This window comes from Bombina bombina, chromosome 7 (genome assembly GCF_027579735.1).
Source record: "Bombina bombina isolate aBomBom1 chromosome 7, aBomBom1.pri, whole genome shotgun sequence".
NCBI classification, from domain to species: domain Eukaryota; kingdom Metazoa; phylum Chordata; class Amphibia; order Anura; family Bombinatoridae; genus Bombina; species Bombina bombina.
The window spans coordinates 361,831,812-361,848,779 of record NC_069505.1 but is presented as its reverse complement, the minus strand read 5'-3'; the positions used below and the strand labels follow the sequence as shown (position 1 = coordinate 361,848,779).

At 42.4% G+C, this 16,968-nt stretch overlaps 1 protein-coding gene across 1 annotated transcript in view; it reads left to right on the top strand.

The window, feature by feature from the left end:
* The window catches only part of ACAD9 (acyl-CoA dehydrogenase family member 9), an 816,466-nt gene that overhangs the window by 176,144 nt on the left and 623,354 nt on the right, over positions 1-16,968 (top strand). Inside the window, exon 3 of the mRNA XM_053721049.1 lies at positions 129-230. Within this exon, the coding sequence (XP_053577024.1) occupies positions 129-230 (102 nt within the window). The remainder of the gene's footprint in view (positions 1-128; positions 231-16,968) is intronic.

Sequence of the window (16,968 nt, the reverse complement as noted above, 5' to 3'; positions counted from 1 at the left end):
GTATGTGTGTATAAATATATGCTTTTGACTTTTTTGAACCCGCTTTTAATATTTATTATTTATTCTGTTTATAAGTAAACCTTTTTTCTCACTTGATATATTGTTTTTGAATTATTTTTTTCTTTTAGTTGACTCTAAACTTATTGACCAGACTGCTAAAATCCCTCTGGAAACTTTGGAAGGGTTGAAAAACCTTGGTCTATTTGGCATGCAAATTCCAGAAGATTATGGTAATGAAAGATAATATAAATGTCCTAATGTATGCTAAATATGACATTTACACAGTGGATGTTATTGTAAATGTTTTTCTTTTTTATTCTTAAATTTACTAAATATTTTTTAGTTCTGTTTTTTTACCATGTTTTTTTTCCTTCACAAGATGGTTAGCGTCCATCAGCCATCACATGTGAGCATAAAGTCCAATACACTAGGAGGAGGTAAAAACACCCAACATTACATATCTTTTAATCCCACCTACCTTCCTATGATCCCTCAGTCAATTTTATTGCCTCTAGCAAGAAGTGATGATGAACCTTGAAGTGCTGATCTTTAAGACACATTTGCTCCTCAGTAAACCTACAACTAGGGCAGAGAAATAGACAGGAGATCAAGCCAGGCAGTGAAAATCTTCTTATTTTAGTGTAGAGATGCCACCAGCCTCTCAGGGGAAATGTGGGCATGCTTTCCAATCCTGTGGTCTACATGTGCTGCTTGTTGGCACTGTGCTTTCCAAGCCTCGGATGGCCACGTCTACTAGAAGTAGTCTTCTACAGCTAAGGTGAAAACGATAAACAAAGATGCTGACAGGTAAGTACCATGCACATTTATAGTCCGCAGACTATTAGCATGATCATATACACCTTTCATATAGCCTGGGGACATAGTCACATACACCATTTAACAGTACATACGTTTTTCTGTCATTTTTTGGCACTTTTACAAAAGTTCACAAAATTGAGATAGTGTCTCTTTAAATTTACCATTGTCAGATTTAGTGTGCGCCTGAGCTCTAATCCTCATATTCAGGCTCACAGACGATCAGAAACATTGTTAGAACTGTGGGGGGAAAAACTTTAATGTATAATCTGCTCTGGAGACCACAGGAGTTACATTATTGCCCAGAGGCAGAACTTTTTTTCATTTTCTGCAACAAGATTTTTCTTTCATGTAATTGGCAAGAGTCCATGAGCTAGTGACGTATGTGATATACATTCCTACCAGGAGGGGCAAAGTTTCCCAAACCTCAAAATGCCTATCAATACACCCCTCACCACACCCCTAATTCAGTTTTACAAACTTTGCCTCCTATGGAGGTGGTGAAGTAAGTTTGTGCTAAGATTTCTACGTTGACATGCGCTTCTTAGCATTTTGAAGCCCGATTCCTCTCAGAGTACAGCGAATGTCAGAGGGACGTGGAGAGTATCACCTATTGAATGCAATGATTTTCCTAACGGGGGTCTTTTTCATAGGTTCTCTGTTATCGGTCGTAGAGATTCATCTCCTACCTCCCTTTTCAGATCGCCGATATACTCTCATATACCATTACCTCTACTGATAACTGTTTCAGTTCTGGTTTGGCTATCTGCTATATGTGGATGGGTGTCTCTTGGTAAGTATGTTTTTATTACTTAAGACACCTTGGCTATGGTTTGGCACTTTATGCATTTATATAAAGTTCTAAATATATGTATTGTACTTATATTTGCCATGAGTCAGGGTCATGTATTTCCTTTTGCAGATTGTCCGTTTTATATTTGGGGAAAGTTAATATTAAGAAATATTTCTCCAACATTGGTGTGTCCGGTCCACGGCGTCATCCATTACTTGTGGGATACTCTCCTCCCCTACAGGGAAAGGCAAGGAGAGCACACAGCAAGAGCTGTCCATATAGCTCCCCCTCTGGCTCCGCCCCCCAGTCATTATCCTTGCTGCTCTGAACAAGTAGCATCTCCACGGGGATGGTGAGGAGTTTGTGGTGTTAGTTGTAGTTTTTTATTTCTTCTATCAAGAGTTTGTTATTTTAAAATAGTGCTGGTATGTACTATTTACTCTGAAACAGAAAGAGATGAAGAGTTCTGTTTAAAAGACTAGTATGATTTTAGCAGCAGTAACTAAAATCGATTGCTGTTCCCACACAGGACTGTTGAGATGAGAGAACTTCAGTTGGGGGGAACAGTTTGACTTTTCTGCTCAAGGTATGACTAGCCATTTTCTAACAAGACTGTGTAATGCTGGAAGGCTGTCATTTTTCCCTCATGGGGATCGGTAAGCCATTTTCTTAGACTTAGAAAGAATAAAGGGCTTATTATGGGCTATTAACTGGTGGACACTCTTAAGGGCTAAATCGATTGTTTATTTAAGTTTTTATTTAAAGTTTGAAGTGGATTTCACACTTTTATTATTTGGGGAACGTTTTTTATTGCCAGGCACTAGTTTAGACACCTTCCCAGTCAGGAAGGGCCTTTCACTGTATTAGGCAGAGCCTCATTTTCGCGCCATTATTGCGCAGTTTTTTTTAAGTACAGTGCATGCAGATGCATGTGAGAGGGTCTGGTGTCCACTGAAAACGTTCCTAGAGGCTTGAAATACCCCCCTGGGATAGTTGAAGTCACAACAAAGGCTGGGACTGTAGTGGGGTTAAAATTGCAAACGGCTCCGGGTTCCTCATTTTAAGGGTTAACAGCTTGAAAATTGGGGTGCAATACTTTGAATGCATTAAGACACTGTGGTGAAAATTTGGTAAAGATTGGATAATTCCTTCATAGTTTTTCACATATTCAGTAATAAAGTGTGCCCTGCTTAACATTTAAAGAGACAGTAACGGTTTTGTTTTAAAACGGTTTTTGTACTTTATTAACCAGTTTAAGCCTGTTTAACATGTCTGTACCTTCAGATAGATCATGTTCTGTATGTATGGAAGCCAATGTGGTTCCCCCTTCAAATCTATGTGATAATTGTGCCATAGCGTCCAAACACAGTAAGGACAGTATTGTCACAAATAGTAAGGTTGCCCAGGATGATTCCTCAGATGAAGGAAGTAGAGATAGTTCTACATCTTCTCCTTCTGTGTCTATACCAGTTATGCCCACGCAGGCGACCCCTAGTACTTCTAGCGCGCCAATGCTTGTTACTATGCAACAATTGACGGCAGTAATGGATAACTCCATAGCTAATATTTTATCCAAAATGCCAGCATTTCAGAGAAAGCGTGATTGCTCTTTTTTAAACACTGTAGAGCAGGAGGGCGCTGATGATAATTTTTTCTGTCATACCCTCACACCAGTCTGAAGTGGCAGTGAGGGAGGGTTTGTCAGATGGAGAAATTTCTGATACAGGAAGAATTTCTCAGCAGAACCTGATGTTGTGACATTTAAATCAGAGCATCTCCGCGCATTACTTAAGGAGGTGCTATCTACTCTGGATGATTGTGACAATCTGGTCATCCCAGAAAACTTGTGCAAGATGGACAAGTTCCTAGAGGTCCCGGTGCACCCTGATGCCTTTCCGATACCTAAACGGGTGGCGGACATAGTGAATAAGGAGTGGGAGAAGCCAGGCATACCTTTTGTCCCTCCTCCTATATTTAAGAAATTGTTCCCTATGGTCGACCCCAGGAGGGACATATGGCAAACAGTCCCTAAGGTCGAGGGGGCGGTTTCTACACTAGCCAAACGCACGACCATTCCCATTGAGGACAATTGTGCTTTCAAAGATCCTATGGATAAAAAATTGGAGGGTTTGCTTAAAAAGATTTTTGTACAGCAAGGTTACCTCCTTCAAACTATTTCGTGCATTATTCCTGTCACTTCAGCGGCGTGGTTCTGGTTCGAGGAACTGGAAAAGTCGCTCAGTAGGGAGACTCCGTATGAGGAAATCATGGACAGAATTCACGCACTTAAGTTAGCTAATTCCTTTATTTTAGACGCCGCTTTGCAGTTAGCGAGATTAGCGGCGAAAAATTCAGGGTTTGCAATTGTGGCGCGCAGAGCGCTCTGGCTAAAGTCTTGGTCGGGGGATGTATCTTCCAAGACAAAATTGCTTAATATCCCTTTCAAAGGTAAGACCCTTTTTGGGTCAGAATTGAAAGAAATTATTTCAGACATCACTGGGGGAAAGGGCCATGCCCTCCCACAGGATAGGCCTTTCAAGGCTAAGAATAAGTCCAATTTTCGTTCCTTTCGCAATTTCAGGAACGGACCGGCTTCTAACTCGGCAGCCTCTAGACAAGAGGGTAACGCTTCCCAGAATAAACCAGCTTGGAAACCAATGCAAGGCTGGAATAAGGGTAAACGGGCCAAGAAGCCTGCTGCTGCTACCAAGACAGCATGAATGGGGTAGCCCCTGATCCGGGACTGGATCTAGTAAGGGGCAGACTCTCTCTCTTTGCTCAGGCTTGGGCAAGAGATGTTCAGGATCCCTGGACACTAGAAATAGTCTCTCAGGGTTATCTTCTAGAATTCAAGGAACTACCCCCAAGGGGAAGGTTCCACATTTCTCACTTATCTTCAAACCAAATAAGTAGACAGGCATTCTTTCATTGTGTAGAAGACCTGTTAAAGATGGGAGTGATACACCCAGTTCCAACTGTGGAACAAGGTCTGGGGTTTTTACTCAAATCTGTTTGTAGTTCCCAAAAAAGAGGGAACTTTCAGACCAATTCTGGATTTAAAAATTCTAAACAAATTTCTCAGAGTTCCATCGTTCAAAATGGAAACCATTCGAACAATTTTACCTACAATCCAGGAGGGTCAATATATGACTACTGTTGATTTAAAGGATGCGTATCTACATATTCCTATCCACAAAGATCATCATCAGTTCATAAGGTTCGCCTTTCTGGACAAACATTATCAGTTCGTGGCTCTCCCATTCGGACTAGCCACTGCTCCCAGAATTTTCACAAAGGTGCTCGGGTCCCTTCTAGCGGTTCTAAGACCAAGGGGCATTGCAGCGGCACCTTATCTGGACGACATTCTAATTCAAGCGTCGTCTCTTTCCAAGGCAAAGGCTCATACAGACATTGTTCTAGCCTTTCTCAGATCTCACGGGTGGAAGTTGAACGTAGAAAAGAGTTCCCTGTCTTCGTCGACAAGAGTTCCCTTTTTGGGAACAATAATAGATTCTTTTGAAATGAAGATCTTCCTGACAGAAGTCAGAAAGTCAAAGCTTCTAAACGCTTGTCAAGTTCTTCTTTCTATTCTGCAGCCTTCCATAGCTCAGTGCATGGAAGTAGTAGGGTTGATGGTTGCAGCAATGGACATAGTTCCTTTTGCTCGAATTCATCTAAGACCATTACAACTGTGCATGCTCCAGTAGACAGGATCACCTGTCTCAGGGAATGAGTTTCTGCAGACCAAAGTGGGTCATTGTCACGACCGACGCCAGTCTATCAGGCTGGGGCGCGGTCTGGGATTCCCTGAAAACTCAGGGTTTATGGTCTTGGGAAGAGTCTTTTCTCCCGATCAACATCCTAGAACTGAGAGCGATATTCAATGCTCTCCGGGCTTGGCCTCATCTAGCAAAGGCCGGATACATAAGATTCCAGTCAGATAACATGACGACTGTAGCTTACATCAACCATCAGGGAGGAGCAAGGAGTTCCTTGGCGATGAGAGAGGTATCCAAGATCATCTAATGGGCGGAGGATCACTCCTGCCACCTATCTGCAATCCACATCCCAGGAGTAGACAACTGGGAGGCGGATTATCTGAGTCGTCAGATTTTCTATCCGGAGGAGTGGGAACTCCACCCGGAGGTGTTTGCCCAGTTGACTCAATTATGGGGCATTCCAGACATGGATCTGATGGCGTCTCGTCAGAACTTCAAGGTTCCTTGCTACGGGTCCAGATCCAGGGATCCCAAGGCCACTCTAGTGGATGCATTAGTGGCGCCTTGGTCGTTCAACCTAGCTTATGCGTTTCCACCGTTCCCTCTCCTTCCCAGGCTTGTAGCCAGGATCAAACAGGAGAAGGCCTCAGTGATTTTGATAGCTCCTGCGTGGCCGCGCAGGACTTGGTATGCAGACCTGGTGAATATGTCATCGGCTCCACCATGGAAGCTACCTTTGAGTCAGGACCTTCTAGTATAAGGTCCATTCGAACATCCAAATCTAGTTTCTCTGCAGCTGTCTGCTTGGAAATTGAACGCTTGATTTTATCCAAGCGTGGGTTTTCAAATTCTGTGATAGATACTCTGGTCCAAGCCAGAAAACCTGTGACTAGAAAGATTTACCATAAAATATGGAAAAAAATATATCTGTTGGTGAGAATCCAAGGGATTCTCCTGGAGTAAAATTAAAATTCCTAAGATTCTTTCCTTTCTCCAAGAGGGTTTGGATAAAGGGTTGTCAGCGAGTTCTCTAAAAGGACAGATTTCTGCTTTATTTGTTTTGTTACACAAACGCCTGGCAGCTGTGCCAGATGTACAAGCTTTTGTACAGGCTTTGGTCAGAATCAAGCCTGTTTACAGACCCATGACTCCTCCCTTGGAGTCTAAATTTAGTTCTTTCAGTTCTTCAAGGGGTTCCGTTTGAACCTTTACATTCCATAGATATTAAGTTTTTATCTTGGAAAGTTCTGTTTTTGGTTGCTATTTCTTCTGCTAGAATTTTCTGCTTTGCAGTGTGATCCACCCTATCTGGTGTTCCATTCAGATAAGGTTATTTTGCGTACCAAGCCTGGTTTTCTTCCAAGAGTTGTTTCCAACAAGAATATTAACCAGGAAATAGTTGTTCCTTCTCTGTGCCCGAATCTAGTTTCAAAGACGGAACGTTTGTTACACAATTTAGATGTAGTCCGTGCTTTAAAGTTCTATTTAGAAGCAGCAAAGAATTTCAGACAAACCTCATCCTTGTTTGTCGTTTACTCTGGTAAGAGGAGAGGACAAAAACTATTGCTACCTCTCTTTCTTTCTGGCTGAAAAGCATTATCCGATTGGCTTATAAGACTGCCGGACGGCAGCCTCCTGAACGAATCACAGCTCACTCCACTAGGGCTGTGGCTTCCACATGGGCCTTCAAGAACGAGGCTTCTGTTAATCAGATATGTAAGGCAGCGACTTGGTCTTCTCTGCACACTTTTGCCAAATTTTACAAATTTGATATTTTTGCTTCTTCGGAGGCTGTTTTTGGGAGAGAGGTTTTGCAAGCCGTGGTGCCTTGTGTATAGGTAACCTGATTTGCTCCCTCCCTTCATCCGTGTCCTAAAGCTTTGGTATTGGTTCCCACAAGTTATGGATGACGCCGTGGACCAGACACACCAATGTTGGAGAAAACAGAATTTATGCTTACCTGATAAATTGCTTTCTCCAACGGTGTGTCCGGTCCACGGCCCGCCCTGGTTTTTTAATCAGGTTTGAAAAATTTTTCTTTTTCTTTATACACTACAGTCACCATGGCACCCTATAGTTTCTCCTTTTTCTCCTAACCGTCGGTCGAATGACTGGGGGGCGGAGCCAGAGGGGGAGCTATATGGACAGCTCTTGCTGTGTGCTCTCCTTGCCTTTCCCTGTAGGGGAGGAGAATATCCCACAAGTAATGGATGACGCCGTGGACCGGACACACCGTTGGAGAAAGCAATTTATCAGGTAAGCATAAATTCTGTTTTTTCTTACCTGGGGTTTAGTCTTTTTTACAATTGATTACTTTGTTTCTAATTGCTGGCTGACTTAGGCTCGTGGGTGTGGTAAATGCTACACTTTATTGCGTCATTCTTGGCGCGAGAAATTTTTGGCGTGAAAGGCACGTCCGTTGACGCAAGTTCATCATTTCCGGCGTCATAATTGACGCAGAGGTTTCACACAGGGTTGCGTCGTTAGTGCTATTTGCATTTTTTCCCATTCCTGAAACTGTCATATAAGGAAATTGATAATTTTGCTTTATATGTTGTTTTTTCTTTTACATTTTGCAACATGTCTCAATCTGATCCTGCCTCAGAAGTATCTGTTGGAACTTTGCTGCCTGACATCGGTTCTACCAAAGCTAAGTGCATTTGTTGTAAAATTGTGGAGATTATATCTCCTAATGTCATTTGTATTAGTTGTCATGATAAACTTTTACATTCAGATAGTGTGTCCATCAGTAATAGTACATTGCCGGTTGCAGTTCCTTCAACTTCTAATGTACATGATATACCTATGAATTTTAAAGAATTTGTTACTGATTCTATTCAGAAGGCTTTGTCTGCATTTCCACCTTCTAATAAGCGTAAGAGGTCTTTTAAAACTTCTCATAAAGTTAATGAAATTTCAAATGACCGACAACATAATTAATTATCCACTTCTGATGAGGATCTATCTGATTCAGAAGATCCTTCCTCAGATATTGACACTGACAAATCTACTTATTTATTTAAAATGGAGTATATGTGTTCTTTGTTAAAAGAAGTGTTAATTACTTTGGATATTGAGGAAGCTAGTCCTCTTGATATTAAAACCAGTAAACGTTTAAATTCTGTTTTTAAACCTCCTGTGGTTACTCCAGAGGTTTTTCCTATTCCTGATGTTATTTCTGATATGATTTCTAAGGAATGGAATAAGCCGGGTACTCCTTTTAATCCTTCTGCAAGGTTTAAAAAATTGTATCCTTTACCAGCAATTTCTAGAGAGTTTTGGGAAAAGATCCCCAAAGTTGATGGGGCTATTTCTACTCTTGCTAAAGGTACCACTATTCCTATGGAAGATAGTACTTCCTTTAAGGATCCTTTAGATAGGAAGCTTGAATCTTATCTAAGGAAAGCCTATTTATATTCAGGTCATCTTCTTAGGCCTACAATTTCTTTGGCTGATGTTGCAGCTGCTTCAACTTTTTGGTTGGAGAATTTAGCGCAACAAGAATTGCATTCTGACTTATATAGCATTGTTCGTTTACTGCAACACGCTAATCATTTTATTTGTGATGCTATTTTTGATATTATCAAAATTGATGTTAGATCCATGTCTTTAGCTATTTTAGCTAGAAGAGCTTTGTGGCTTAAATCTTGGAATGCTGTTATGATATCTAAGTTGAAATTACTATCACTTTCTTTCCAAGGTAATAACTTATTTGGTTCTCAGTTGGATTCTATTATTGCCTCAGGATAAAAAAAACCTAAGGGTAAATCTAAGGCTTCTAATAGTTTTCGTTCCTTTCATCAAAATAAGGAACAAAAACCTAATCCTTCCCCCAAGGAATCTGTTTCCAATTGGAAGCCTTCCTCAAATTGGAATAAATCCAAGCCTTTTAAGAAACCAAAGTCAGCCCCTAAGTCCGCATGAAGGTACGGCCCTCATTCCAGCTCTACTGGTAGGGGGCAGATTAAGGTTTTTCAAGGATGTTTGGGCAAATTCTGTCCAAAATCAATGGATTCAGAGCATTGTCTCTCGGGTACCGAATAGGATTCAGAGTAAGACCTCATGTGAGGAGATTTTTTTCTCACGCATCCCAGTAATTCCAGTAAAAGCCCAGGCTTTCCTGAAGTGTGTTTCAGACCTGGAGGTTTCAGGGTTAATCATGCCGGTTCCTTTTCAGGAACAAGGTCTGGGGTTTTATTCAAATCTATTCATTTTCTCAAAGAAAGAAAATTCATTTAGACCTGTTCTGGATCTGAAAATTTTGAACAGTTATGTAAGAGTACCAACTTTCAAGATGGTGACTATAAGGACTATTCTGCCTTTTGTTCAGCAAGGACATTATATGTCTACAATAGACTTGCAGGATGCTTACCTTCATATTCCGATTCATCCAGATCATTATCAGTTCCTGAGATTCTCTTTTCTAGACAAGCATTACCAATTTGTTGCTCTTCCATTTGGTCTAGCAACAGCTCCAAGAATCTTTTCAAAGGTTCTGGGTGCCCTACTCTCTGTAATCAGAGAACAGGGTGTTGTGGTGTTTCCTTATTTGGACGATATCTTGGTAGTATCTCAGTCTTTACGTTCTGTGGAATCTCACACAAATCAACTATTGTTGTTTCTTCAAAAACATGGTTGGAGGATCAATTTACCAAAATGTATTTTGATTCCTCAGACAAGGGTCACCTTTTTAGGTTTCCAGATAGATTCAGTGTCCATGACTCTGTCTCTAACAGACAAGAGACGTTTGAAATTGGTTGCAGCATGTTGGCACCTTCAGTCTCAGTCATTCCCTTCAGTGGCTATGTGCATGGAAGTTTTAGGCCTCATGACTGCAGCATCGGACGCGATTCCTTTTGCTCGTTTTCACATGAGACCTCTCCAGCTTTGTATGCTGAATCAATGGTGCCGGGATTATAGAAAGATATCACAATTAATATCCTTAAATCACAGTGTTCGACACACTCTGACGTGGTGGTTAAATCACCAGCGTTTAGTTCAAGGGGCCTCATTTGTTCGGCCAACCTGGACTGTGATCACAACAGATGCAAGTCTTTCAGGTTGGGGAGCTGTCTTGGGATTTCTGACAGCACAAGGGGTTTGGAAATCTCAAGAGGCGAGATTACCAATCAATATTTTAGAACTCCGTGCAATTCTCAGAGCTCTTCAGTTTTGGCCTCTGTTGAAGAGAGAACCATTCATTTGTTTTCAGACAGACAATATCACAATGGTGGCATATGTCAATCATCAGGGTGGGACTCACAGTCCACAAACTATGAAAGAAGTATCTTGGATACTTGTTTGTGCGGAATCCAGCTCCTGTCTAATCTCTGCGGTTCATATCCCAGGTGTAGACAATTGGGAGGCGGATTATCTCAGCCGTCAGACTTTACATCCAGGGGAGTGGTCTCTCCATCCGGATGTGTTTTCTCAGATGGTTCAGATGTGGGGTCTTCCAGAAATAGATCTGATGGCTTCTCATCTAAACAAGAACCTTCCCAGATACCTGTCCAGGTCCAGGGATTCTCAGGCGGAAGCAGTGGATGCGATGATACTTCCTTGGTGTTATCAACCTGCTTATATCTTCCCGCCTCTAGTTCTTCTTCCAAGAGTGATCTCCAAAATCATCATGGAACAATCATTTGTGTTGCTGGTGGCTCCAGCATGGCCCCACAGGTTTTGGTATGCGGATCTTGTTCGGATGTCCAGTTGCCAACCTTGGCCACTTCCGTTAAGGCCAGACCTACTGTCTCAAGGTTCGTTTTTCCATCAGGATCTCAAATAATTAAATTTGAAGGTATGGAAATTGAACGCTTAGTACTAAGTCATAGAGGTTTCTCTGACTCTGTGATTAATACTATGTTACAAGCTTGTAAATCTGTCTCTAGGAAGATTTATTATCGAGTTTGGAAGACTTACATTTCATGGTGTTCTCATAAATTCTCTTGGCATTCTTTTAGAATTCCTAGAATTTTACAGTTTCTCCAGGATGGTTTGGATAGGGGTTTGTCTGCAAGTTCCTTGAAGGGACAAATCTCTGCTCTTTCTGTTTTATTTCGCAGAAAGATTGCTAATCTTCCTGATATTCACTGTTTTGTACAGGCTTTAGTTCGTATTAAGCCTGTTATTAAATCAATTTCTCCTCCTTGGAGTCTTAATTTGGTTTTGAGGGCATTACAGGCTCCTCCATTTGAACCTATGCACTCTTTGGACATTAAACTGCTTTCTTGGAAAGTGTTGTTCCTTTTGGCCATCTCTTCTGCTAGAAGAGTTTCTGAGCTTTCTGCTCTTTCTGGTGAATTTCCTTTTCTGATTTTTCATCAGGATAAGGCGGTTTTGTGGACTTCATTTACGTTTTTACCTAAGGTTGTGAATTTTAACAACATTAGTAGAGAAATTGTTGTCCCTTCCTTGTGTCCTAATCCTAAGAATTCTTTGGAAAGATCCTTACATTCTTTGGATGTGGTAAGGGCTTTGAATTATTATGTTGAAGCTATTAAAGATTTCAGGAAGACTTCTAGTCTATTTGTTATATTTTCTGGTCCTAGGAAAGGTCAGAAGGCCTCTGCTATTTCTTTTACAAGATATGACGAGTCCACGGATTTCATCTTTACTTGTGGGATTTATTCTCCTGCTAGCAGGAAGTGGCAAAGAGCACCACAGCAGAGCTGTTTATATAGCTCCTCCCTTCCCCTTCCCCTCCAGTCATTCTCTTTGCCTGTGTTAATGATAGGAAGAGGCAGAGTAAAGAGATGTTAGTTTTAGTTTCGTCAATCATCTTCATTATTTGTTGTTTTTTCTGGGAAGCGTAGGGGCCAGAAAGCTACGGCTACCTCTTTCTTTTTGGCTGAAGAGTATCATCCGCCTGGCATATGAGGCTGAGATATGAGATAAGAGATATGTGGTGACTTAGTGTAATTTTACCTTCAATCAAGAGTTTGTTATTTTTAAACGGTACCGGCGTTTTACTGTTTTACTCTCAGGCAGAAATTAGAAGAAGAATTCTGCCTGGAGGTTTGATGATCTTAGCGGTTTGTAACTAAAGTCCATTGCTGTTCTCACACATAACTGAAGAATATGGGACAACTTCAGTTGGGGGAACGGTCTGCAGATTACCTGCTTTGAGGTATGTTCAGTATTTTTATTTCTAGAGAGATGAATAAGTTCTAGAAAATGCTGACAGAGCCTTGTGTATTTGAGGTAAGCCTGATGCAGTGATTTAACAGCGACTGGGATCATGCTTACAAAACAGGGTAGTACTCATGTTAATAATCATATTACTTAGTGACAAAACGTTTACATGATTTCATAAATAGGACGTTTTTTCTCTGAGGGAGATAAGTCTTTATTTGGGGCCTAGTTTCCACATGGCTAGTCAGATACTCCTAGGAGTATTTTCTTAAGGCTCCTCTGGCATCCAGTACATGGTGGGAGGGGTCTATTTTATTGCTCTAACTGCACAGTTATAATTCAGACTGAGACATCCAGCTTCCCTAGAGGAGTCCTCTGGCATCTGAGGACCATTTCAAAGGGGCTTACAAAACAGGGTAGTACTCATGTTAATAATCATATTACTTAGTGACAAAACGTTTACATGATTTCATAAATAGGACGTTTTTTCTCTGAGGGAGATAAGTCTTTATTTGGGGCCTAGTTTCCACATGGCTAGTCAGATACTCCTAGGAGTATTTTCTTAAGGCTCCTCTGGCATCCAGTACATGGTGGGAGGGGTCTATTTTATTGCTCTAACTGCACAGTTATAATTCAGACTGAGACATCCAGCTTCCCTAGAGGAGTCCTCTGGCATCTGAGGACCATTTCAAAGGGGTTATTTCTGCACAAAATCGTTTTTGAGGGCATGTAGGAGCCTCAGCAGAGCTGTGGCAAGGTGCTCAATTGACAACGTTTTTTAACGTTTTTCAATCCGGTTGGGGCCTAAGGGGTTAATCATCCATTTGCAAGTGGGTGCAATGTTGCTTTAGTCCCTTACATACACTGTAAACATTTCAAAGACTTTACTGTGTTTTTACACTGTTTTGCAGTTTAAGTGCTAGTTTTTTTCTCTTAAAGGCACAGTAACGTTTTTGTTTAATTGCTGTTTCACCTTTATTAAAGTGTTTTCCAAGCTTGCTTGTCTCATTACTAGTCTGTTAAAAATGTCTGACATAGAGGAAACTCCTTGTTCAATATGTTTGGAAGCCATGGTGGAACCCCCTCTTAGAATGTGTACCAAATGTACTGATATTTCTATAAACTATAAAGACCGTATTATGGCGCTTAAAGATTTATCTCCGGGGATTCTCTGACTGAAAAGAGGGAGATTATGCCATCTAGCTCTCCCCATGTGTCAGAACCTATAACTCCCGCTCAAGTGACGCCAATTACATCTAGCGCGTCTAATTCTTTTACCTTACAGGACATGGCGGCAGTTATGAATGCTACCCTCTCAGAGGTATTCTCAAAACTGCCAGGGTTACAAGGAAAGCGAGACAGCTCTTGGGCTAGAACTAATACAGAGCTTTCTGACGCTTTAATGCCTGTGTCCGATATACCCTCACAATGCTCAGAAGCCGAGGCAGGTGAGCTTCTATCTGTGGGTGACATTTCAGACTCAGGGAAGGCGTTACTTCAGTCTGATTCTGAAATTACAGCGTTTAAATTTAAGCTTGAATACCTCCGCTTATTGCTTAGGGAGGTTTTAGCGACTCTGGATGACTGTGACCCCATTGTGGTTCCAGAGAAATTGTGTAAAATGGACAAATACTTTGCAGTGCCTGTTTACACTGATGTTTTTCCAGTCCCTAAGAGGTTTTCGAAAATTATTACTAAGGAATGGAATAGACCAGGTGTGCCGTTCTCTCCCCCTCCTGCTTTAAAAAAGATGTTTCCCATAGATGCCGCTATACGGGACTCATGGCAGACCGTTCCTAAGGTGGAGGGAGCAGTCTCTACCCTAGCTAAGCGTACAACTATCCCCGTCGAGGACAGTTGTGCTTTCCTAGATCCTATGGATAAAAAATTGGAGGGTCTCCTTAAGAAAATTTGTATACATCAAGGTTTTATTCTCCAGCCTCTTGCATGCATTGCCCCAGTTACTGCTGCAGCGGCTTTTTGGTTTGAGTCTCTTGAGGAGGCTCTACAGGTGGAGACCCTGCTAGACGATATTCTTGTCAGTATTAAAGCTCTTAAGTTAGCTAACTCCTTTATTTCTGACGCCATTTTTCATTTAGCCAAGCTAACGGCTAAGAATTCAGGTTTTGCCATTTTGGCGCGTAGGGCGCTATGGCTTAAGTCCTGGTCAGCAGACGTTACTTCAAAGTCTAAGCTTCTTAACATCCCCTTCAAGGGACAGACCCTATTCGGGCCTGGTCTGAAGGAGATCATTTCTGATATTACTGGAGGAAAAGGTCACGCCCTTCCTCAGGATAAGTCCAGTAAGTTAAGGACCAAACAGAATAATTTTCGTTTCTTTCAAAACTTTAAGAGTGGCGCAGCTTCAGTTTCCTCTAATGCAAAACAAGAGGGAAATTTCGCCCAATCCAAAACAGTCTGTAGACCTAACCAGGCTTGGAACAAGGGGAAGCAGGCCAAGAAACCTGCGGCTGCCTCTAAGACAGCATGAGTAGGGGGCAGACTTTCCCTCTTCGCCCAGGCTTGGGCAAGAGACGTCCAGGATCCCTGGGCATTAGAGATTGTTTCCCAGGGATATCTTCTGGACTTCAAAGCTTCATCTCCCAAGGGGAGATTTCATCTCTCACAATTATCTGTAAACCAGATAAAGAGAGAGGCATTCTTACGTTGTGTTCAAGACCTACTGGTTATGGGAGTGATCCACCCAGTTCCAAGGGAGGAACAGGGGCAGGGCTTCTATTCAAATCTGGTTATAGTTCCCAAAAAAGAGGGAACTTTCAGATCAATCTTGGATCTCAAGATCCTAAACAAATTTCTCAGGGTCCCATCCTTCAAGATGGAGACTATCCGAACCATCCTCCCTATGATCCTGGAGGGTCAATATATGACTACCGTGGATTTTCCCTTCGGGTTAGCCACGGCACCAAAAATCTTTACGAACGTTCTAGGGTCCCTGCTGGCGGTTCTAAGACCACGGGGCATAGCAGTGGCTCCTTACCTAGACGACGTTCTGATACAGGCGTCGACTTTTCAAATCGCCAAGTCCCATACGGACATTGTTCTGGCCTTTCTGAGGTCTCACGGGTGGAAGGTGAAAGAAGAAAAGAGTTCTCTCTCCCCTCTCACAAGAGTTTCCTTCCTAGGAACACTGATAGATTCAGTAGAAATGAAATTTTTTCTGACAGAGGTCAGATTATCAAAGCTTCTAACTTACTGCCATGCTCTTCATTCCACTTCTAGGCCGTCAGTGGCTCAGTGTATGGAAGTAATCGGCCTAATGGTAGCGGCAATGGACATAGTTCCGTTTGCCCGCCTACATCTCAGACCACTGCAACTTTGCATGCTCAATCAGTGGAATGGGGACTACACAGATTTGTCCCCTCCGCTAAATCTGAATCAAGAGACCAGGGATTCTCTTCTCTGGTGGTTATCTCGGGTCCATCTGTCCAGGGGAATGAGTTTCCACAGGCCAGAGTGGACTATAGTGACAACAGATGCCAGCCTTCTGGGCTGGGGCGCGGTCTGGAACTCCTTTAAGGCTCAGGGTTCATGGACTCAGGAGGAAGCCCTCCTTCCGATAAACATTCTGGAACTGAGAGCGATATTCAATGCTCTTGAGGCTTGGCCTCAACTAGCTGTGGTCAGGTTCATCAGATTTCAGTCGGACAATATCACGACTGTAGCCTATATCAACCATCAGGGGGGAACAAGAATCCCCCTGGCATTGTTGGAGGTTTCAAAGATAATTCTATGGGCAGAGGTTCACTCTTGCCATCTCTCAGCTATCCATATCCCAGGAGTAGAGAACTGGGAGGCGGATTTTCTAAGTCGGCAGACTTTTCATCCGGGGGAGTGGGAGCTCCATCCGGAGGTATTTGCCCAGCTGATTCAACTATGGGGCAAACCAGAACTGGATCTGATGGCGTCTCGTCAGAACGCCAAGCTTCCTTGTTACGGGTCCAGGTCAAGGGATCCCCAGGCAGCGCTGATAGATGCTCTAGCAGCGCCTTGGTCCTTCAGCCTGGCTTATGTGTTCCCACCATTTCCTCTCCTCCCTCGTCTGATTGCCAAGATCAAGCAGGAGAGAGCTTCAGTGATTTTGATAGCACCTGCGTGGCCACGCAGGACTTGGTATGCAGATCTGGTGGACATGCCATCCCTTCCACCATGGTCTCTGCCGCTGAGGCAGGACCTTCTAATCCAAGGTCCATTCAAACAACCAAATCTAATTTCTCTGCGGCTGACTGCTTGGAGATTGAACCCTTGATTTTGTCAAAACGTGGTTTCTCAGAGTCGGTCATTGATACCTTAATTCAGGCTCGAAAGCCTGTCACCAGGAAAATCTATCATAAGATATGGTGTAAATATCTTCATTGGTGTGAATCCAAGGGTTACTCATGGAGTAAAGTCAGGATTTCTAGGATATTATCCTTTCTCCAAGAAGGATTGGAGAAGGGATTGTCAGCTAGTTCCTTAAAGGGACAGATTTCTGCTCTGTCTATTCTTCTT